The following is a 25,146-nucleotide window of genomic DNA, read 5'->3' on the forward strand; positions in this document are numbered from 1 at the left end:
ACTCTGGGCATGAACAACACCACATACGAGGAGTAGGACTGATGTTAGACAAAGAGGCAGTGGAAGCAGTGATAGTTGGAAACATGTGAATGACCATATCATCGCAGTGAGGTTCCAATCCCGACACACAAAGACAACAGCAGTACAAGTTCATGCACCCACAGAAGAGGCAGAAGACGAAGATAAAAATACCTTTTATGAACAGCTACAAGATGCGATGAACGACATACCAAATCATGATATGAAGATACTCATGGGAGACTTCAATGCACAAGTAGATGGGCACAGAACAGGGCTCGAAAGTGTAATAGCCAGGTAGACAAATGACAATGGAGAACGATTTCTATCATTTTGTAATGTGAATGGAATATGCGTGAGAAATACACTATTTCAGCATAAATACATACACAAGAAATCTTGGCGATCACCAGATGGAAACACGTGCAATGAGATCGACTACAACCGCATCAGCAAGTGATGGCACAGTGCGATGTAAGATGTACAGAGTTACAGAGGGGCAGACATTGGTACTGACCACTACCTTGGTAGAGGAACATTAAAATTGAAACTGAATAAGATTAAAGTTGTAAAACCATATGACATTGCAAAGCTAAAAGATGAAGAGATGTCAAGGAAATTAAAACTTGGTGATAAATAGGCTCCAAGTGTTACAGGAAGGACATGACATTGAACAACAGTGGCAAACTTTCCAGGAGGCAGTTCGGGAAGCTGTAGATACCACCACTGGCTGAAGACATGGGACCAGAAAAGAAAGTTGAATAAGATCAGACACATGGGAGATGATTGACAGAAGAAGAGACATAAAGCAGAAGAGAGAGAGAGAGAGAGCAAAGACAACTGAAGAAAGGAAAGAATTTACAGAAAATTATAGACAAATTAGAAGGATGAGAAGGAATCTTATTGAAACATATAAGATCATTAAGGGTTTGGACATGCTAGAGGCAGGAAACAAGTTCCCGATGTCGGGGAGTCCAGAACCAGGGGCCATAGTTTAAGAATAAGGGGTTAGCCATTTAGAACGGAGATGAGGAAACACGTTTTCACACAGAGAGTTGTGAGTCTGTGGAATTCTCCGCCTCAGAGGGCGGTTCTCTGGATACTTTCAAGAGCTAGACAGGGCTCAAAGATGGCGGAGTCAGGGGAAATGGGGAGAAGGCAGGAACGGGGTACTGATTGGGATGATCAGCCATGATCACATTGAATGGCGGTGTTGGCTCGAAGGGTCGAATGGCCTACTCCTGCACCCATTGTCTACGCTGTCTTACAACAAGGTATAGGCCTAAGAGCACATCTGGGGTATTGAGTACAATTTTGGTCTTTCTTTTTGTTTAAAAGGATGTGCTTACTATAGAGGAAATGCATTGAAGATTCACTAGACTGGTTCTGGCATAGTAGTTACATAGATACATAGATACATAGAAAATAGGTGCAGGAGTAGGCCATTCGGTCCTTCGAGCCTGCACCGCCATTCAATATGATCATGGCTGATCATCCAACTCAGTATCCCGTACCTGCCTTCTCTCCATACCCCCTGATCCCTTTAGCCACAAGGGCCACATCTAACTCCCTCTTAAATATAGCCAATGAACTGGCCTCAACTACCCTCTGTGGCAGAGAGTTCCAGAGATTCACCACTCTCTGTGTGAAAAATGTTTTTCTCATCTCGGTCTTAAAGGATTTCCCCTTTATCCTTAAACTGTGACCCCTTGTCCTGGACTTCCCCAACATCGGGAACAATCTTCCTGCATCTAGCCTGTCCAACCCCTTAAGAATTTTGTAAGTTTCTATAAGATCCCCCCTCAATATCCTAAATTCTAGCGAGTATAAGCCGAGTCTATCCAGTCTTTCTTCATATGAAAGTCCTGACATCCCAGGAATCAGTCTGGTGAACCTTCTCTGCACTCCCTCTATGGCAATAATGTCCTTCCTCAGATTTGGAGACCAAAACTGTACGCAATACTCCAGGTGTGGTCTCACCAAGACCCTGTACAACTGCAGTAGAACATCCCTGCTCCTATACTCAAATCCTTTTGCTATGAAAGCTAACATACCATTCGCTTTCTTCACTGCCTGCTGCACCTGCATGCCTACTTTCAATAACTGGTGTACCATGACACCCAGGTCTCGTTGCATCTCCCCTTTTCCTAATCGGCCTCCATTTAGATAATAGTCTGCTTTCCTGTTTTTCCCACCAAAGTGGATAACCTCACATTTATCCACATTATACTGCATCTGCCAAACATTTGCCCACTCACTCAGCCTATCCAAGTTACCTTGCAGTCTCCTAGCATCCTCCTCACAGCTAATACTGCCCCCCAGCTTAGTGTCATCCGCAAACTTGGAGATGTTGCCTTTAATTCCCTCATCCAGATCATTAATATATATTGTAAATAGCTGGGGTCCCAACACTGAGCCTTGCGGTACCCCACTAGTCACTGCCTGCCATTGTGAAAAGGACCCGTTTACTCCTACTCTTTGCTTCCTGTTTGCCAGCCAGTTCTCTATCCACATCAATACTGAACCCCCAATACCGTGTGCTTTAAGTTTGTATACTAATCTCTTATGTGGGACCTTGTCGAAAGCCTTCTGAAAGTCCAGATACAACACATCCACTGGTTCTCCCTTATTCACTCTACTAGTTACGTCCTCGAAAAATTCTATAAGGTTCGTCAGACATGATTTACCTTTCGTAACCGTTCGTACCTTACCGTTCTAGCCTACGATGGGTGATTGAGTTCATGTTCTCGTTATAAGAGCAGAATTGGGCCATTCGGCCCATAGAGTCGACTCCGCCATTCAATCATGGTTGATCTATCTTTCCCTCTCAACCCCATTCTCCTGCCTTCTCCCCATAACCCTTGACATCCTTACTCATCAAGAATCTATAAATCTCCGCCTTAAAAATACCCAATGACTTGGCCTCCACAGCTGTCTGCGACAATGCATTCCACACATTCACCACCTGCTGACTCATTTCCTTGACCATCATTCCCAGTTGCTCTGATCTGATGGTCATATGATGCTCAGGCTTGAAACCAGGCTCCCCATTCCTGAAACTAACACACTACTTCGCGCTCCATTACAGCAAAAGATCTCCAGGAGTACAGAGGATGTTCTCAAAGTTTCCAAGAAAAACAGTAACATCTCTGCCGACGTGGGAATTTCTCCCCTTGTAATGAGTTGAAATAAAGACAGCTTGAGGGGCAGCACTGCAAACCATGTTCCTACATTGGAGCATCGAGAAGCACAAATAAAATTGCTGGGCCGTTGAAGAACCTTCCAATAAAAAAACACTCACTTAGCCTATTGACCTCATCAGAAACCTCTGAGCTCACAAAAATTTACTGGAAGCAAGCAAGTCATCCTCTAACCCAAGGAATTGCCTGGAAGTAGAATGTTAATCTGGGTAAAATTAATCCATTATATAAAACAACGATTAAGTGTTTGCTTTCCAAGTGCCTGTTAGTACAATCAGTGCAAATGAGCTTACCCCCTGCGGCTTGTACACAGCAACAAGCAGCAGTATATAGAGAGACCAATATTTTGTTCTTTTAAACAATTGTCAGTTCAGTAGATCTTGCAAAATCCAAATGCAGTGATTTTTGATATACTTTGGAATGAAATCATACATACCTTGAATACATAAACTCTGAGTGGAGATGATATGATCCAATTTTATGTATGAAGGTAACATCAAACCCCCGATCCTGTTTTAAATTTGGGTCACAGATCTAAGCCTCTCATTATACGTGCCATTAGCTTAGTTCCTCAACATGTGATATTTAGAAATTTATGGAGAGAGCGAGGGAGGGGGAGGGGGAAGTGAGAGTAGACACACAGCAAAAAAAGCACTATGCATAAGAACTACTTCCTTCTCTTAAGCATTCCTCATGGGTGAAGTGCAATCACTTTTCTAAGCTCCTTGTTGCAATTCTGCCTTAGAGACTAAGAATTTAAAGCGGAGGCGAAAAAGCATCAGTTTTAGCTGCACACGAAAGAAATGTCGCAAGGATAATTGTCACATCTAATGTCGACAAAATAATGTAGGAGTTGGAAAAGTGACCAAAGTTTATTAGGAGTTCACCTCTTAACATCCTGATATTCTTCTAATAGCAATGATAATGATGTTTAACATAACAATGAGTCCTATTCATTACAAAAACCCGAAAATGGTGGAAATACTCAACAGTCCAGGCCACATCTGTGGAAACAGAAAAAGAATTAACATAGATAGACACAAAATGCTGGAGTAACTCAGTGTGTCTGGCAGCATCTCTGGTGAAAAGGAATAGGTGATGTTTCACATTGAGACCCTTCATCATACTCAAAATTCCAATATCTGCCGTTCCTTGTGTCTCTTTAGTAACAAGGGCCTGGTAAAAGGCTGCTGTCTCCTTGGAAACAAGGGCCTACCAGAAAAACAGAGAAAATGCAGGTGGGATTAAAATTGGATGAACAACTCAAGGCCAGGTGTATGGAAACCCTGATGGTGAACCACAATCTACCACAATCTTATATTACTAAATGACCTTGACCACTTCCTGTTGTTTTGTGTATTCATTTTAGAAAAACGCTGCAACTTACGGCTGCGATTTTTGGCCATCTTACTCAGAGTCCCCCTCCGCTGCGCAGGACAAGAGGATTTTTCCCATCGAAGAAAAATAAAAGAGTTATTAGTGTTTTAAAAATGTTGAGATTCTCTCTCCTGAAGGCCCCTTCCGGAGGGATTATAAAACATGGAAGTGTTGAGTGCCTCAGTCAGTCTCTGCAAGATGGGGGAGCGAGAGCGTCACGTCTCTCAGTCTGAGCTGTGAATAACACTGAACACATGTCTACTAAACTGTGAGTGGTTTTACTGACCTGTTAGTGCCCTTAATGTGGTTTGAAAATATAGTTTGGAAATGCTAAAGCTGTGTTGCCTTTGGTTTGGAAATGCTAAAGCTGTGTAGCCTAATTAAAGTTGCCTTGCCTAATTAAATTTCTTTATTTATATAAATTTCTTTATTTATATAGCACATTTTTAGTCAACTTGCATTGACCCCAAAGTGCTTCACATAATTACATCCACACACACAGGCAAAGGTGGGTGAAGTGTCTTGCCCAAGGACACACACAGGCAAAGGTGGGTGAAGTGTCTTGCCCAAGGACACAACGACAGTATGCACTCCAAGCGGGATTAAAGTTGTCTTGCCTAATTAAAGTTGCCTTGCCTTCTATATAATTAAAAGTCTAATCTTGACCACTTCCTGTTTGCGCTTTATATTGATTTTAGAAAAAACGCTACCACGTACGGCTCTGATTTTGGGCCATCTTACTCAGTCCCCCTCCGCTCATCAGGTGCCGAGGATTTTTCCCATCGATGAAAAATAAAAGAGTTATTGGTGTTTAAAAAAATGTTGATATTCTCTCTCCTGTCAATCACGCCATGAAGGCCACGCCCCTTCTGGTGGGAGGGGGGAGGGACTATAAAACCCAGAAGTGTGGGCGTAGCTCAGTATCTGCAAGATGGAGGAGGGAGAGGTCACGACTCGCTGTCTTTAGTGGCCATGCATCCTGCTTGAAATGGTATGAAACTGCACTTGAATTTGGTGGCCTTGCACCCTGCTTGAAATGGAATTTCAAGGAATAACCGTGAGTCAACTGCCAGCCCACCAGCCGTGAGTGAGTGAGCTGCCAGCACAACAAGCTTGAGTGACTGAGCCGCCAGCCCAATAATCCATTTGGCCCACAACGTCCATACTAGCCCTCTGGAAACCAGTCCCTTCAGCCCACAACACCCATACTAGCGCTCCAGAAAGGCCCCCCCACTGGCCGCCAATATTGGAATTGGTGGAGAGGTGGAATATTGCGTTGGGGGACCAGCCCTCCCGTGTGATGCTGGGACCCAACGGGTCCCACTTAGTCTAGTTATTTTCTATAAGGCTATCTCCTACTTGGCAGCAGACCAGATGGGCAGCCTGATCATAGAGACCAAAGTCTGATGTAGGGTCACGACCCGAAACATCACCTATTCCTTTTCTCCAGCGATGCTGCCTGAGCCGCTGAGTTACTCCAGCATTTTGTGTCTATCTTTGGTGTAAACCAGGGTCTGTAGTTTCTTCTTACACAGATTTAATGTATCCAGCCTAACATCCTTCCTCAAAACTGGGAAAGAGATAAAAGTAACATCAGACCACGGAATGAGTGGGGGATGTCTCCATGGGGAAAGCAGCAAACAAGGTTATCTGATCGACACAAAATGCTGGAGTAACTCAGTGGGACAGAATGACAGGCTGAGCCAATATCAAAGATACGGACTAATAAATCAAGGTTACCTAAAGTTTAGAATTCAATATTGAGTGCAGAAGACTGATGTTCTGGTGTAATCCCTCAAGCAGATTACTCAGTCCCCCTCCGCTCATCAGGTGCCGAGGATTTTTCCCATCGATGAAAAATAAAAGAGTTATTGGTGTTTAAAAAAATGTTGAGATTCTCTCTCCTGTCAATCATGCCATGAAGGCCACGCCCCTTCTGGTGGGAGGGGGGAGGGATGAGATGGTTTGGGTACCTTCTCCCCAACCATCTCAGTCATGGGTCACCAACATACCCTTCCACCAGCCCTTCCTATAATGGGCCTCAGCCTTCCCTATTAAAAGCAGGCTCTCTACTGCTCGTTTCATTGTGGGCTTCTCATTATGAACCTCCCATTAAAGATCCCCTCACACAATCGGCTTTAACACTATGATCAGGCTGCCCACCTAGTCCGCTACCAAGTAGGAGGTAGTCTTATAGAAAACAATTGAGTTTCTTCCTTAAATTCATCAGGGCTCCCATACACCTGGCCTTGTTGGGTTGCTCCAACCCATTTAAATCCCACCTGCATTTTCTCTATCTTTCTGAAAGGCCCTTGTTCCCAGGAGACTAAAGTCTTTCACCAGGAGACACAAGGAACCACAGATTTTGGAAGTTTCACCAAAACACGCACTGCTGGAATAACTCAGTAGGTCAGGTAGCATTTCTGGAGAAATGGAGAAGGGTTATGATCTGAAGCACCGCCTATTGATTCCCTCTAGATCCGCTGAGTTACTCCAGCACTTTGTGTTCTGCTTTGTTTTCCAAAGGCTGTTTTCAACAGATGCATACTTAGAAAAAATAACATAAAATACAGTGCAACACAGTAGGCAGTCAGCATGAATTGACTAAGCAGTCCACATCAATCAATTTTAGTAATTTCACCACCACTACAATTATATTAAATATTTTATGCTCAATATAAATTATATTAAGTATAATACAATAGTATAATACAATTTAATTATACACATAAATTGTATTTATGTGTATAATTTCCATATAACTATTCTTTACAGATTATATTATTCTGGAAAAATTAACTGGAATTTATTGGAAGATGCTATGGGTTTTGTTTGCCTGGCTCCTGAAGGTAACTATTTTCTGAGTAAATCGACTAAGGTACAATAGACTGCAAGGGCCAGGAAGAGAGCAAGTAAGATCATCTCTGACCCCTCTCACCCTGGCCACAAATTATTTGAATCACTTCCCACTGGAAGGCGACTCCGGCTTGTCAAAGCCTCCACAGCCAGACATAAAAACAGCTTTTATCCACGAGCGGCAGCCAAAAGTCTGTAGCCTCCGTGTGCTCTGGTATTTTATTTTATTCTTCACATGTTTAAATTATAATGTTTTATTTTTAATTGTCCACTGTAAATCGTGTTGTTACTTGCAAGCAAAGCACCAAGGCAAATTCCTTGTATGTATACATATTTGGCTAATAAAATGTTTCCAATTCAATTCAACAGATTATAGCCCTGATCCCCACCTCCAACTCATTGGTTAATACAGTGTTCTCAATAAACACACTTATTTTGCCATAAATATTCTTTCAAGGCCAGGTCAAATCCATCTCTCCTGTTGTTCTAATCATGGTGAAACAGCTTGCCATAATCCACATTTTTAGTAGACTTAGAATCATAAAAACAGCACTCACAGCTCAACCATGTGTTTCTTGGTGTTAAATTTACTTAATGGACAATATTACAAGCGACTGTGGCTGGTGGTTTCCAAGCTGAGTAATGACATTCAGTCTCTGCCAGATAAGTAGATTCTTAAATATTAGGAACATTCATAAATTATTAGGAAGCCTTGAGAGCTTTGACAGGCTGTGCAATCACCCCCTCACCCATCAAACTTACTCCCTATTAAAGACTGCAAAGGTGTTCATTTGAGCCGACATCCCTTGGAAATAGAAGATTCTCAGGAGGATTGGCAGGATGGATGGTGAGAATAATTTTCCCTACATGGGGATGTGTAGAACTGGGAACATCTTTTCCAAATGAAGGATTGTCCGGGAGGATTTGGGAGGCACATGAAACTGCAAATGCTGGAATTTTGAGCAATTAAAAACTGCCGAGGGGAACTCAGCAGGACGGTGAAAACCAGATGCTGCCTGACCCATTGGGTTCCACGAGGACAATTTATTCTCTCAGAATCATGAATCTTTAGAATTATGATTCTAAAGATCTTTAGTTATCCTAAAGAAGTGTGGAGACAGATATCCAGATAGAATTGACAAATGTTGAAACACAAAGAAGTCCAGTGGTAAAAGAAGAGAGTGAGAAAATGTTGGATACTAAAAAATAGAACAGGAGTAGAACACCTCACCCCGCAGATCTGCCCTGCCATTCAATACAGTCATGGCTGATCGGCCACAGGTATAAGCTTATCTTCTATGCTAGTTCCCCATTGCCATGAACACCCTAATCTTTGAAAAAAATTATCTTCCTCCTCTTTAAAAAGTTCCAATGATCTAGCTTCTATAACCCTCCGTGGTAGCATATTCCAGAGATTCATCACGCTACAAAACAAAATTCCAGCACACCACTACCTTCATTTTATACATTCTCCAGAGTGGGAAGGCTTTGTTTCTTGGGCATCTCAACAGCAAGAGGGACAAGGACTGGGCTGTTAGTGACCATGCAAAGCAGATCCATTAGAATAATGCCAAGAGTGAGGGACTTTAGTTACATGCAAACTACAGAAGATGAGATCGATCTTCTGAGAGTGGGTAAAGTTAAGGGGATGTTTTTTAAAAATAATATTCATATTTAAGAAGCATTTAGATTAAGTGGATAATGAAGAAGTGTTTCAACTGGCAGCAGGGACAGTAACAGGAGACACTGATTCAGGCCAACTGATGAAGATTTAAGGAGATTTTATTTGAGTAGCTAGGAGCTCTAATTTGGAATGCATTGTCTGAAAGAGTGCTAGAAGCAGGCTCAAAAGTAACCTTCATAAGGTAGCAAATATATCTGAAAAGGAAAGGTTTGAATATTTCTGATGAAGGAGCAAGAAATTAAGACACATTGCAAAATGCTGACAAGGGTGTGATGGACAGAATTACTTCCTTCCCCATCATATTATTCTATTAATAGCTTAGAAATCTGTCAAAGTCCTTCCTGCATTCATGCAATTGACGACTTTATATAAGTGAAGTAAAGGACTTCAGTATCTCTTCGCTTCAGGGTAGTAGGGTGCAATCGACAACCTGCAGCCTCAACACTAGACACCCACATCTGAAGTGTCTTTGCATATTTCAATTTCATTTCTTCTTTTCACCTAACTTCTTGGCTTTCCTCGTGGGACACTCCCCACAGAAACTTCTTGTCAGATTACTGTAAATTTCATTCTGTTTGTGGCAACTAATTGGCATTCTAAGAAACTCCACAATGACACACTGAATAATTTACTCTGTGTTCAAGAAGGAACTGCAGATGCTGGAAGATCGAAGGTACACAAAAATGCTGGAGAAACTCAGCGGGTGCAGCAGCATCTATGGAGCGAAGGAAATAGGCGACGTTTCGGGCCGAAACCCTTCTTCAGACCTTGCAGCTTCTGGGTCATTGTCAGTTTAGTTATGTAGAATTAATCCAACAACGATGTTTGTTTGCACCCTTTGGAGATTCTGGGCCAAAAAATACTCAAACCATAAATGAACCCTGTTTATTGACTGCTGATTTTGTTAATAAATTACCTTTGTTTTTATTTTTTTTAGTTCTTATTGGGGTATAAAAGGACCTAACTATCTTGATCAAATAAACAATAGACAATAAGAGCAGGAGTAGGCCATTCAGCCCTTCGAGCCAGCACCGCCATTCAATGTGATCATGGCTGATCATCCCCAATCAGTTCCTGCCTTCTCCCCATACCCCCTGACTCCGCTATTTTTAAGAGCCCTATCTAGCTCTCTCTTGAAAGCATCCAGAGAACCTGCCTCCACCGCTCTCTGAGGCAGAGAATTTCACAGACTCACCACTCTCTGTGAGAAAAAGTGTTTCCTCGTCTCCGTTCTAAATGGCTCATCTGCCATTTCCTTGTTCCCCATAATAAATTCACCTTTTTCAGTCTTCAAGGGTCCAACTTTGGTCTTAACTAATTGTTTTCCTCTTCATATACCTAAAGAAGCTTTTGCTATCTTGCTTTATATTTTTAGCTAGCTTTCGCACCTCATCTTTTCTTCCTGTATTGCCTTTTTGGTTATCTTCTGTTGTTCTTTAAACATTACCCAATCCTCTTGCTTCCCGCTCATCTTTGCTACGTTGTACTTCTTCGCTTTAATTTTTATACTGTCCCTGATGTCCCTTGTCAGCCATGGTTGTCCCTTTCTCCCCTTGGAATCTTTCTTCCTCCTTGGAATGAACTGATCCTGCACCTTCTGTATTATTCCTAGAAATACCTTCCATTTTTTTCCACTGTCATCCCTGCTAGTGTATCTTTCCAGTCAACTTTGACCAGCTCCTCCCCCATGGCCCCATAGTCCCCTTTGTTCAACTGCAACACTGACACCTCTGATCTACCCTTCTCCCTCTCCAATTGTAGATTAAACCTGACCATGTTATGGTCACTGCCTCCTAATGGCTTATTAACCTCGAGGTCCTTTATCAAATCCGGTTCATTACATAACACTAAATCCAGAATTGCCTTCTCCCTGGTAGGCTCCAATACAATCTGTTCTAAGAATCCATCACAAAGGCACTGTACAAAGTCCCTTTCTTGGGGTCCAGTACCAACCTGATTTTCCCAGTCTACCTGCATGTTGAAATCTCCATAACAACCACAGCATTACTTTTGCTACATGCCAATTTTAACTCCTGATTCAACTTGCGCCCTATGTCAAGGCTACTGTTTGGGGGGCCTGTAGATTAGTCCCATTAGGGGCTTTTTACCCTTACAATTCCTTAGTTCTAAACATACTGACTCAACATCTCCTGTTTCAATGTCACCCCTTGCAAGGGACTGAATTTCATTCCTCACCAACAGGGCAACCCCACCCCCTCTGCCCACCTGTCTGTTTTTTCGATAGGAGGTATATCCTTGAATATTCAGTTCCCAGCCCAGGCCTTCTTGCAGCCATGTCTCAGGAATTCCCACAACATCATACTTGCCAGTTTCTAACTGAGCCTCAAGCTCGTCCACTTTATTCCTTATACTTCGTGCATTCATATACAATACTTTGACCTCCCCCTCGCTTCCCCCCTCGCACCGTTCGCAATTGGCCCTGACCTTACTCTGTTGTCCATTCTCGAGCTTTCATTCCCATTAATTCGAGAATCTTTTGTAATTTTTCCTGTAGACACTTCCCCTTCATCTTTATACTCCCAATTTGTCAATCCCTCCCCCCCACTATTTAGTTTAAACCCACACGTGTAGCCCTAGCAAACCTGCCTGCCAGAATGTCGGTCCCCCTCCAGTTAAGGTGTAACCCCGTCCTTTTTGTGCAGGTCACCCCTACCCCAGAAGAGATCCCAATGGTCTATAAATCTAAATCCTTGCTCCCTGCTCCAGCCCCTCAGCCACACATTCAGATCCCCTATCTCCCTGTTCCTGTCCTCACCAGCACGTGGTACTGGAAGCAATCCAGAGATAACCACCCTAGAAGTCTGGCATTTCAGTCTCTTCCGAACTCTCTGAAGTCATGCTGGAGAACCTCCTTCCTCTTCTTCCCGATGTCGTTTGTGCCTACGTGCACAACTACTGCCAGCTGTTCACCTTCTCTCTCTCGAGGATGTTCTGTTCAGAGATATAACATGGCTGCCTCTGGCACTGGGCCTGGTTTGTTTCACCACTATTATCCATTTTCCTTCTTGATAGTTTAGTTTAGAGATTTTTAGTTTAGAGATACAGTGCGGAAACAGGCCCTTCGGCCCACCGAATCCATGCCGACCAGCGACACGAACACTATCCTACACAGACTAGGGACAATTTACAATTTTACCAAAGCCAATTAACCTACAAAACCTGTACGTCTTTGGAGTGGACGTACTTGGTAAAGATAAGAAGTAATTTCAAGTGAGATTGGACAGACTTTACCAACGGAGATTGGAGATTTTACTGGGAAATAATGTCAATAATGTCATAACCATATTATCTCATGCTGCAGCCTGCTTCAAAGATAAATCATAAATCAAAAGACAGTGCTCACAATTTTCCAATTTGTCATCGTAAGGAAGAAATCCAGCATTAAACACCCATCATATTACAACATCATTGCAAAGAATATACAGCAACATGCAATGCCATCTGAGTAAGACATTCAAACAGTATAATGCCTGGGATGTGTTCCAAAAATCATATTCAGAGACTGAAAAGCAGCCCAGTATAAGAAATTTGGAATTCGAAACAACATAATTGAACAATGGAAATTGCTCATCTCCAATGACCTAACAATTAATATTGTGTTCAAAGATATTTATAATACAGTAACATGTAAGAAAATGAAACAATTCTCTACACCAAACAGAATTTACATCTGGGGAATGCTTTGTAGCTGTGTTTGCAGTCTGAGGAGTGAGTTTCAAATCCCACTTACAAATCCTCTTGTTTTATACTCCAGTAGAGTGCTGAGCATATTCAGTACTGAGTTAGAGAACAATAGCAAAGAAGTGCAAGATCTGACCAACAATTATCCCAGAAACAACAGTATTAAATCATATTTGGTCAGAACCTCATTTGTTGTAGGTGGGATGTTGTCAGGTGAAAATTGATTACTTTCCAAAAGGCTCCACTATTGTGTATAATTTGCAGTTAAGATAAACACCATATATTGCCGAAGTGACCCATAAGGACCTGAAGATAAATGAACCATAATTGTTTATAAATTGTGCCACAGACTATGCACAAAACTGCTACTTAAGAATATATTTTTAATCTGCACTGATCAAAACATATATTGATCTTCGTAGAAACAAGGATGCTTAGTTTACAGTATATAAAAGGACACAAAGTGCTGGAGTAACTCAGCGGGTCATGCAGCATTTCTGGAGAACATGAACAGCTGAGTTACTCCAGCACTTTGTGACTTTGGATTGATGCTTAATGTTTCATATGAATGAGTTCTGTTGCTGCTCCTCATCAAGTTCAAGTGAGTTTATTGTCATGTGTCCCTGTATAGGACAATTAAATTCTTGCTTTGCTTCAGCACACAGACCATAGTAGGCATTTACTACAAAACAGATCAGTGTGTCCATATACCATTATATTGTTGTCCAAAAAAACCAAAGCAAAGACCAGTTAGAATGCTGACAGGGAGACACATAACCTTGAGAACACATGGTACAATTTGGATTTTGAGAATCTCCAATTAATAAAGTGCTTCCCCAAAGTTTGGATCTATTGCAGGGCCTCTGTAAGATATATTCCTCTTTGTATTCAATCGAACTATTCCATACTGCTCCCAATCAAATAAAAGGGTAATGAAGACACAAACAGCTGCCAAACATTTAGGTGAGGTGGTGGTTTGATTGTTTTTGTTTCTGTATCATATTGGGCATGCTTGCTTGCCTCAGAGTTGTGCCTATTTGAACCAGTTTTCAAGTGTTTGCAACCATATCCAGTTCAAACCCCACCCATTGCAAAACTAGACTGGGCACTTCTACTCATGATTTACCTGAATATAGGTTTCATTTCCTTATTGTGTGAGAACGTGTTAATTATTTAACATCAGAAATTGGATCAAAGGTTGTAGGTTGGAGTCGTCACAGAAAACTCACAGCAAAACCAAAAATACGTGATACTAAAGTAGTGACCTACATGTAAATTAAGGGGTTGGACAGGCTAGATGCAGGAAGATTGTTCCCGATGTTGGGGAAGTCCAGAACAAGGGGTCACAGTTTAAGGATAAAGGGGAAATCTTTTAGGACTGAGATGAGAAAAACATTTTTTACACAGAGAGTGGTGAATCTCTGGAATTCTCTGTCACATAATGTAGTTGAGGCCAGTTCATTGGCTATATTTAAGAGGGAGTTAGATGTGGCCCTTGTGGCTGAAGGGATCAGGGGGTATGGAGAGAAAGCAGGTACAGGATACTGAGTTGGATGATCAGCCATGGTCATATTGAATGGCGGTGCAGGCTCGAAGGGCTGAATGGCCTACTCCTGCACCTATTTTCTATGTTTCTATGTTACAGCTGCAGCCGCACACACCAGCCCAAGACACAGGTTTTCCTGTTGAGAAACCATCCACAATATTTTTTCAATTTTAAATAGGAAACACTGCTGGCAGTCCTCTGCAAAGATTGAAGTGTCCGTGAATATACTGTAGTTGAATACCATTTGATCTTTGGACTTCTCCAGCTGGACATGGGATTGTGGTGTCATGCCACCTTCAATAGCAGGGCACCAGAAGGTGCACTCAACAGTCGGGGACTCTCCCTCAAGACCTGTATGCCTTGATCCAACCCATCCGCCATTCTCCATTGTCCTTGGCAGCTATTGACTTGCAGAAAAGCACACCATCAGATTTGGGGACAGTTTCTTCCCAGCTGTTATCAGGCAACTGAATCATCCTACCACAACCAGAGAGCAGTGCTGAACTATTATCTACCTCTTTGATGACCCTTTGATGACATGATAAAGGAATAACGTTTAGGGCAAGGTAAAGCCAGCAAATCGAACAAGGATAGAACAACACAACTCCCCCTCCCATTTTGTATCCGACCTCTCTGTCCTGGGCCTCCTCCATGGCCAGAGTGAGCAACACCGGAAATTGGAGGAACAGCACCTCATATTCCACTTGGGGAGTCTGCATCCTGGTGGCATGAACATTGAATTCTCACAATTCTGTTAGCCCTTGCTGTCTCCTCCCCTTCCTACCTCTCCCTCAGCCCTCGGGCTCCTCCTCCTCCTTTTTCCTTTCTTCTCCCCGCCTCCCCCCACCCCCCATCAGTCTGAAGAAGGGTTTCAGCCAGGAACGTTGCCTATTTCCTTCACTCCAAAGATGCTGCTGCACCCGCTGAGTTTCTCCAGCATTTTAGTGTACCTCCAAGCTATAGACTTGCTCTTCTTGGGTGGTCCCAGGTTTATGGGACTTTTATTTGAACTACACTTCTATGGGTTCTGAGGTGTCGAATGAGACGGATGGAGGACCTGCAGTCTCTGCCACATATGGTGCAGGTTAAGTGAGTGAGTGGTTTAGAAGATGGTGCATTCCTTCTGCCATTCATCCAGTGGTTCTATGTGCTCTGGACACACGGACTCAAGGTTATCAGTGCATACCTGAATGTTCCTTCTCCATATTGGTGAGCATAGACCAGTAATAATATTATAAAAATTTAAACAGTTTAATATTATACTAATGTTAAATGAGAGATAATCAAAATAAATATACTTGCCTGTGTAGAAAGAAACTGCAGATGCTGGTTTATAGCAAAGATAGAAATAAAGTACTGGAGTACTGGACACAAAGCGCAGACCCGCTGAGTTACACCAGCACTTTGTGTCTATCTTGAATATACTGTCCTTGCCCATTATGAAGTGAGTTTTACAATACCATATCAGTATTTAAGCCCACCTGGACCATGTCTGAGACCGAGAGTATATCCCTTGTTGCTCTCATAGAAACATACTCCTGCACCTATTTTCTATGTTTCTATAGAAAATAGGTGCAGGAGTAGGCCATTCGGCCCTTCGAGCCTGCACCGCCATTCAATATGATCATGGCTGATCATCCAACCCAGTATCCCATACCTGCCTTCTCTCCATACCCCCGATCCCTTTAGCCACAAGGGCCACATCTAACTCCCTCTTAAATATAGCCAATGAACTGGCCTCAACTACCTTCTGTGGCAGAGAATTCCACAGATTCACCACTCTCTGTGTAAAAAATGATTTTCTCATCTCGGTCCTAAAAGACTTCCCTCTTATCCTTAAACTGTGACCTCTTGTTCTGGACTTCCCCAACATCGGGAATAATCTTCCTGCATCTAGCCTGTCCAACCCCTTAAAATTTTTGTAAGTTTCTATAAGATCCCCCCTCAATCTTCTAAATTCTAGCGAGTACAAGCCGAGTCTATCCAGTCTTTCCTCATATGAAAGTCCAGCCATCCCAGGAATCAGTCTGATGAACCTTCTCTGTACTCCCTCTATGGCAAGAATGTCTTTCCTCAGATTAGGAGACCAAAACTGTACGCAATACTCTAGGTGTGGTCTCACCAAGACCCTGTACAACTGCAGTAGAACCTCCCTGCTCTTATACTCAAATCCTTTTGCTATGAATGCTAACATACCATTCGCTTCTTTACTGCCTGCTGCACCTGCATGCCTACTTTCAATGACTGGTGTACCATGACACCCAGGTCTCGTTGCATCTCTCCTTTTCCTAATCGGCCACCATTCAGATAATATCTCTCAGTTGAGATAAGCTAAAACAGCAGAAAGCAGGAACTTAACTTCTGACTACTTTGATCTTTATATCTCAGCATTATGTCCAATCATTTACATTTTGTTTTCATTCGTGTAAAGCAGTGGTTCTCAAATTGGGGTACGCGTACCCCTGGGGGTACGTGGAGGCACTCCAGGGGGTACGTGAGATTTTAAAATATAGGCCTACATATATGTAGGCCTATATTTTTGCGCTGGTTAGGGGGTACTTGGTTGAAAAAATATTTCACAGGGGGTACATCACTGAAAAAAGGTTGAGAACCACTGGTGTAAAGTATTAAAAATATCTCTTTGATGTCCCACAAAGTACTCAAAAGGACAGACAGGGATCACACAAATATTTCCAAATGGAAATGCAATGTCTGGATAGGAGAAGGGGATCATATAAAAACAATATATTTTATTTACCTATTGTCCTGCACATGCTATGCAGTCCTGCTGATTTCTGATATGCCCCATCCCAACACTTCAATCCCCACATGTAGCATTCACATAGCATGACTTGAAGATAACCAGCAGCATGATACCTCCAGAGCAATATTTAGAAATGCTGCATTAATAGGTTACTTTCTTGTTATTGGTATCAGGGAATCGTTTAATTTCTGGGTGGTTCTTGATGTAGTTAAACACTGAGAAAATTCACTTTGACCAGGAGATTTTTCGGGGAACACATGCTTGTTGGCTGCTTCATAGACAGTTTAGGTCTAGTTATGGATGGTCTTGGCAGCAACATCTTGGACTGCAGGTTGCAGGAGACAATAAGAGGATTCAAGTTTCACTTGCATGCATGATTCTCAGGGTTTACGATACAACAGATTGTCTGCATGTCTTGTGTCATCTGGATATGGTCTCACAAGAGGTCTTTAAAATTGCTGCAACTTCTTGATAATAGAGACCACCATACCATTTGCCTTCCTGGTTATTTACTGATTTCTTCCTTCATTTGCTATATAATGATTCCCACTTGTACACCAACATTTACTTGTTGCTCAGCATTAAAACAATATTACTTGCCATTCTTGCTAACGAAAGGAACAACCTCAGATGTTCCTACATTATACTCAATCTGCACATATTGTCCACTCAATTAACCTTCTTTCTATCCCTGTGAAGACACTTGTGTCCTCCTCATTGATCACCTTCCAGCATATGAAAACTTTGATATATTGTAGATACACAAAAATCTGGAGTAACTCAGCGGTTCAGGCAGCATCTCTGGAGAAAAGGAATAGGTGACTTTTTGGGTCGAGACCCTTCTTTAGAATGAGATTCAGGGGACAGGGAAACAAGAGATATAGACGGTGATATAGAACAAATAAATGAAAGATATACAAAACAGTAACGATGATCGAGGAAACGGTCCATTGCTGGCTGTGGGCTAATACTGTGGGAAAATATTTTTATTCTTAACCAATTATTCACTAGTGTTAATAATATCACTCAACCTCCTACCAACCATATTTTATATAATAGTCCTTTCTTTGACAGCTTATAAATTGTTTTATGATAATTCGGATATACTACATCCACTGCAATCCTTTGAGTGTCCTACATGTTATCTCCTCAAATTCTCTTCCATCTGTTCAGCTTATATTGATGAAATTAATTAAATAAATTAAATTATAAATGAGTAAATGAAATAGGGTGGCACGGTGGCACATCTGTAGATTTGCTGCATTACAGCTCCTGAGACCCAGGATCGATCCCGACTACGGGTGCTGTATGTATGGAGTTTGTACGTTCTCACCGTGACCGCGAGGGTTTTCTCCGAAATCTTCAGTTTCCTCCCACACTCCAAAGACGTACAGGTTTGTAGGTTAATTGGCTTGGTATAAGTGTAAATTGTCCCTAGTGTGTGTAGGATAGTGTTAATGTGCGGGGATCGCTGGTTGGTGCGGACTCGGTGGGCCGAAGGACCTGTTTCCATGCTATATCTCCAATGTAAGCACTTTCATAAACTATGTAGGAAAGAACTTCAGATGCTGCTTTAAATCAAAGGTAGACACACAATGCTGGAGTAACTAACTCAGTGGGACAGGCAGCATCTCTGGAGAGAAGGGTCTTGGCCCGAAACGTCACCCATTCCTTCTCTCCAGAGATGCTGCCTGTCCCCTCGCTGATTTACTCCAGCATTTTGTGTCTGCTTTTCATAAACTAAATCTCTTTCATAAACATACTACTTTGACTAAACATTTAGTAATTTTCTAAGTGACCTCATACACTGTTCTTAATAATGGACACTTCTATTAGTAGCATCCTGATTTTGTGTTAACTGCATGTGGAAATGCCAGAAGTCACTGTCTAATTAGGTCTTTACTAATTTTGATGAATATCTTATGTCACCAAGCCTTGACAGAATTATCTAAATGCCAATTAATATGAGGATGCCTTTTCAATATTCCAATATTTATTTCTGCCTTCCATCTGACTCAGAATGTTTAAAGTTTCTTAAATAAGAATACAATTCTTAAAATGCAGAGCACGGTGAACGACATCTGAAATGATGTTACCTTTACATAGAACTTTATAGATTACATTTTTTTATCCAAGAACAATCTTGAAAGCGGTCACATTTTTTTTTCCGAAGCCAACTAGCCATTCAAACCATATCTTTACTCACTGTCCAGGACACAGTGTTCTTTAACAAAATAGTTCATTTTGTAAATATTGAAGTAGCTTGTGACTTTTGTGGGGCATTGAAAACAAAGTATCAAAGCTAATGAGAAACATAGACATCAGAACATTAGATTCATCCTTACCGTATTCCATATCGTTAAACCATTTTACTTGCTTTTCCTTTGAATAATAGTAAATCATAAATCAAATATATTAGAACTAATAGGCAGCAAAATTGCCTGTGCAGTTCAAAATATACATTAAAGTCTATTTCTGTTAAATGACTCATTCAAAATGTTTGCATCTTCTCTTGACATTTACCTAGTTACCTCAGATTTCCCTGACGAGAGCAAAAAAGAAACACGAATCGCCTGGTACTTATGTGATACAAATCAACAATGAAGCAAAATGTTCTGAGGAAAGTGAAACTAGTCAATGTGGAAACCATTTTGTGGACTGTTGATTCACCACATAACCTATCTTCCCCTGCCCTTCCCTTTCAGCATTCTGGTGCATCTGTTCCTTCTCGGATGCATTGGTTTATTTTTCCATCCCCAACAATATTCACTCCTATTCCCCAGGCACCCTCCAACACAACTGCAGGAATGCAACCTCTACAACTGCAGGAATGCAACCTCTACACTTCTACACAGGACAGCAGATGGCACAATGGGCTAAGTGTTCGGCTGGCAACCGGAAAGTAGCCGGTTCGAATCCCGCTTGGAGTGCATACTGTCGTTGTGTCCTTGGGCAAGACACTTCACCCACCTTTGCCTGTGAATGTGTGTGAGTGATTGGTGGTGGTCGGAGGGGCTGTAGGCGCAGATTGGCAGCCACGCTTCCGTCAGTCTGCCCCAGGGCAGCTGTGGCTACAAAAGTAGCTTACCACCACCGAGTGTGACTGAGGAGTGAATGAATAATGCGATGTAAAGCGCCTTGAGTATTAGAAAGGCGCTATATAAATCCCATCCATTATTATTATTATTATTACCTCTTCCCTTATGATTCACAAGCTGCCAACTATTCTTCTCAAATGAAACATAATTTACTTGCATTTCTTTTAAGTTAATACACTAGATGTATTCATTATAATGTAGCCTCTTCCAGATATAGTAACTTTCTGGTCAAACAGTTCCATTCAGGATGACTTTTTCCTTACCAGTCACTAATTTTACATCTCGCTCTCCATCTCCAAGTTTGCCGATGACACCACCGTTGTTGGACGAATTACAGATGACGATGAGTTAGAGTAAAGGAGGGAGATCGATCGATTGACTAAATGGTGCCAGACCTTGCTCTCAACGTCAGTAAGATCAAGGAACCAATTCTGGACTTTGGAAGAGGAAAGAAGAGGTTCCTCAAACCTGTCTTCATTGAAGGTTCAGTGGTGGAGAGAGTCAAAAGCTTCAAATTCCAGGCCATGCATATCTCTGAAGATCTGTCCTGGACAAAGCACATCGATGCAATCACAAAGAAAGCCCATCAATGCCTCTACCTCCTTAGATGATTGAGGTGAATTGGTATGTCAACGAATACTCTCTGGAACGTCTACAGGTGTACAGTCGAGAGCTTATTGACTGGTTGCTTCATGGCCTGGTTCAGCAACTCGAATGCCCAGGAACGAAGACGTTCTTATATAAGCATAAACAATGCAGTACATTAGTATACATATATATACTAACAAACAATAAACAAACAAAAATGGTGCAAAATAAAAAATAATGCCCCCAAATCTACATAGAGCCTATCTGAAAATTGTAGTGTTTAATAGCCTGATGGCTGTAAGGAAGCTGCTCCTGAACCTGGACATTACAGTTTCCAGGCTCCTATACCTTCTTCCCGATGGCAGGAGTGAAATCAGAGCGTGGCCAGAGTTGTATGTGTCTCTGATGGTGATATATATCACACACACATATACATATATAATATATATATATATTAATGCACTGCATTTACATGAGGTGTTGCATTTTGGGCCATCTAACAAGGGAAGGACCTACACAGTGAATGGGAGCCTCTAGGTTGTGTTGTAGAGCAGAGGGATCTAGGAGCACAGGTGCATGGTTCCATTAGAAGAATTAGAATTAGAATTTCCTTTATTGTCATTCAGACCTTATGGTCTGAACAAAATTTCGTGCCTGCAGTCATACATACAATAATACAATAATAAACAACAATAAACACAAATTAACATCCACCACAGTGAGTCCTCCAAGCACCTCCTCACTGTGGTGGAGGCAAAAATCTTAGGGCTGCATTCTCTTCCCTCCTCTTCTCCCTCTGCGCTGAGGCGATACCCCACCGGGCGATGGTACAAACAGTCCCGTGGCTCACCGAACCCCGCAAACGGGCCGGCTCAAACACCGCGGCCCGGGGTGGTCGAAGCTGCCGCCCTCCAGTCCAGCGGACGCAGACGCTGGCCCGCGGCTGAACCCCGGACTCAGGTCACCGCCGCCAGAACGCCGTCCCAGCCACCGGAGCATCGTTCCAGCCCCGAGCCGGATCGCCCTCACGTGAGTGCCGTTCCTCCCTCGAGCTGGGCCGCTCCGACGGGAGCGCCGTACCCCCCTCGAGCTGGGCCGCCCCGACAGGAGTGCCATACCTCCCTCGAGCTGGGCCGCCCCGACGGGAGCGCCGCTCCACCATGAAGGTCGAGTCGCTGGTGGATAAGGTGGTCAAAAAGGCTTTTGGCACATTGGCCTTCATCAGTCAGAGTATTGAGTATAGAAGTTGGGAGGTCAAGTTGTAGTTTTATAGGACGTTGGTGAGACCGCATTTAGAATATTGTGTTCAGTTCTGGGCACCATGTTATAGGAAATATATTGTCAAGATTGAAAGGGTTCAGAAAAGATTTACGAGGATATTGCGAGGACTAGAGGGTGTGATCTATAGGGAGAGGCTGAGTAGGCTGGGTCTCTATTCCTTGGAGAACAGGAAGGTGAGGGGTGATGTTATAGAGGTGTGCAAAATCATGAGAGGAATAGATCGGGTGGATGCACAGTCTCTTGCCCTGAGTAGAGGAATCGAGGACATAGGTTCAAGGTGAAGGGGAGAAGAATTAATAGGAATCCGAGGGGTAACTTTTTCACACAAAGGATGGTGGGTGTATGGATCAAGCTGCCAGGGGAGGTAATTGAGGCTGGGACTATCCCATTGTTTAAGAAACAGTTAGACAGGTACATGGATAGGACAGTTTTGGAGGGATATGGACCAAGCGCAGGCAGGTGTGACTAGTGTAGCTGAGACATGTTAGCCGGTTTGGGCAAGTTGGGCCGAAGGGACTGTTTCCACACTGTATCACTCTATATCAGAATCAGAATAAAATGGTAATGGCCAAGTATGTATAATACAAGGAATTTGACGGTGCGTTGCTATATTGCAGTTTTATTTATTTACTTCTTATTACCACCGTCCACCTCTTTGCATTCTCATTCCATTTAAATCACTTCTGCCTTCCATATATTTTCCCTTTTGTCCTTTGCCTTCTTCCCATTTTTTCCAACTTTTCTGTTTTGTTGTAAGGATATTGACCTGAAATGATAAATCATGTCTGACCTGCTAATGGCATTTGTTGTTTATACTTCAGGCTTTAATATACCATCTCTCTTCTATACTATTACTAAAACTCTCATCTTGACCACTTCGGTTTGCGTTTTTTTTAGTTTGCGCAAATAAGGTAACCTATATCGCTAGATTTTTTTCGCCACCTTACTCACCGTTCTCCTCTGCTCCAGGTGCACCAAGTTTTGTTCCGATCGGTGAAATATTAGAAAGGTTATGAAGGTTTAAGTAATCGTGTAATCAGCAGATTGGTCTTCTCGCCTGTCAGTCACCATGAAGGTAGCGCCGCTTCAGGCATCCGTGGAGAATAAAGAGGAGGGGATGAGTCCATGAGCAGCGTGAACTGTTAAGTTGAACCGGAAGCCTCTGAGTGAAGTCGGCGTGGGACCGGGAGCTGCTGCGTGAGGCCGAAAGCTGAAGATGCGGGGTGAGCAGAGTGCGAGCTTCCCACACTCCCTTCCCCCCCCCCCCCCCACTTCCCCCACCACTCCTGTCCCCCCACCCTCCCTCACACCCCCCCTTCCTCACAACCACCTTCCCCCACACACCGCCCTTCACCCACACACCCCCTTCCTCCACCCTATTTCTACAGGGAAGTAGCAAAGAAACCATCTTCTTCTTCGTGGACTGTTGGTTGGAATTGAGGATGACTTGCTTCCACCCCGGTTTTATGGATTTTTTGGTGATACTGGGAAACCAGTAAGGAAAGTGCAGGTTATTTCACATATGATGCAGAAGGTGTCTGACAATTTAGGCATGTCGAAGTTTATGAAGTGGAGTGCACCTTCTATCATTTACACAAGGCTTATCTTTGCGTTCAATGCAGCGACTTGAGGTTGTAAATATCATTCTGAATGTTCCTTTTCAACTTTCAGCAGACATAGGTCAGAGATTGCTGGGCATCAGTGGGCATGTTAGAGAGAAATTATCAGCCATAATGACGGAGTTGAGTCATGTTCCCATGTTTATCATATTGCAAATGATAAAATACATGCACAATTGTTTTAACTAGTTAATGAATGAGGTGTATAAAAAAACTCATATTCATGCATGCTTCCAACACTATTTTGAGCTTCACATTCACATTTTGAAATCAGCTAAGCATTTGACTATTTGATTGTGGTGAGATGAGCTCATATTCATCCCACCATTCAATAGCGTAATTTCCATAAAATATCATACAAAAGGTTACCGCACAAACGTGGGGTATTGGAGATAATATAATGACATGGATCACAGGAAACAGGACATGATGATAAATGGGTACTTTTTCGACTGGCAATCAGTAAAGGGCCTGTCCCACCATCATGCGATTGCATGCGTCTAGCGCGACCAAACGTGGTCGCTTGGGGCGAACGGCCTCGCGGGGCCGGTCCCAATTTGAACCTCGGAGGCATATGGAGTTGTGCAGGGCTGGTCCCGACATCATACTCACCAATCAGCTGGGCAGGAGGCGGGCCGACTGAATTTGGACGTCGCACGGCGTCGCGCAACGCTACGCGCTAGGCGTACGCCATCAAGACGCTGCGTACGACGTCAAGACGGTGCGTACGGCCTCAAAGCGGCTGTGGGCCGACAGGCCGTTGTCGCGCGGGATGTTCGAACAGTGCAAGATTTTTGGAGCCCCGCGCGATGTCGGGACACAAGGAGCACACAAAATAATATTGATAGGATAGGTGAGCAGGCAAGTCAATGTCATAGTAGCAGAATTAGGCCATTCATGCCATCCAGTCTACTCCGTCATTCAATCATAGCTGATGTATATTTTCCTCTCACATTCTCCTGCCTTCTCCCGTAACCTTTAACACCCTTACCAGGGCTCTCAAGGCAGCTTTTTAGGTTGCCAAATGACAGTTTAGGTGGTCATTTAAGACGGCTTGCATGACGCGTGCGATAATGTGCTCGGACGCAGTGCATAGTTACCAGTCGGAATTATGCTCAATGAAACATTCACATATTATTTCTGCTTCAAATAAAGTCACAAACTAAACATATTCACCAATCAAGACATGATATATATCACAATTACATTATAAATTGTAATACAGTATCTCAACTCATTGTAATTAATGTAATTTCTATTAGTTCTTTCCACTTCCAAACAAAAATGAGGTTGGATTATTCAGCATAAAATCAATCTGTGTCAATAAATCCTGGACCATGGTAACATATATGTTTAACCATGCACACTACAAATTGATGCAAGCACGTTTTCTGTGAAGGACTGAAAATTATC

General features: G+C 42.6%; 1 protein-coding gene across 4 annotated transcripts in view; it reads right to left on the minus strand.

The window, feature by feature from the left end:
• The window catches only part of rbm47 (RNA binding motif protein 47), a 219,612-nt gene that overhangs the window by 189,694 nt on the left and 4,772 nt on the right, over window positions 1–25,146 (minus strand). Inside the window, exon 1 of one of the 4 annotated variants that reach the window (XM_033027459.1) lies at window positions 3,655–3,769. The exons of 2 other annotated variants lie outside the window; for them this stretch is intronic. In XM_033027459.1, coding sequence (XP_032883350.1) covers window positions 3,655–3,665 — 11 coding nt within the window. In that variant the 5' untranslated portion in view covers window positions 3,666–3,769. Of the gene's footprint in view, window positions 1–3,654; window positions 3,770–25,146 lie in introns of those variants that run through there. One more of the 4 variants, XM_033027503.1, reaches the window with a different exon arrangement.

The sequence above is a fragment of the Amblyraja radiata genome, chromosome 1 (genome assembly GCF_010909765.2).
Source record: "Amblyraja radiata isolate CabotCenter1 chromosome 1, sAmbRad1.1.pri, whole genome shotgun sequence".
In the NCBI taxonomy this organism is placed as follows: domain Eukaryota; kingdom Metazoa; phylum Chordata; class Chondrichthyes; order Rajiformes; family Rajidae; genus Amblyraja; species Amblyraja radiata.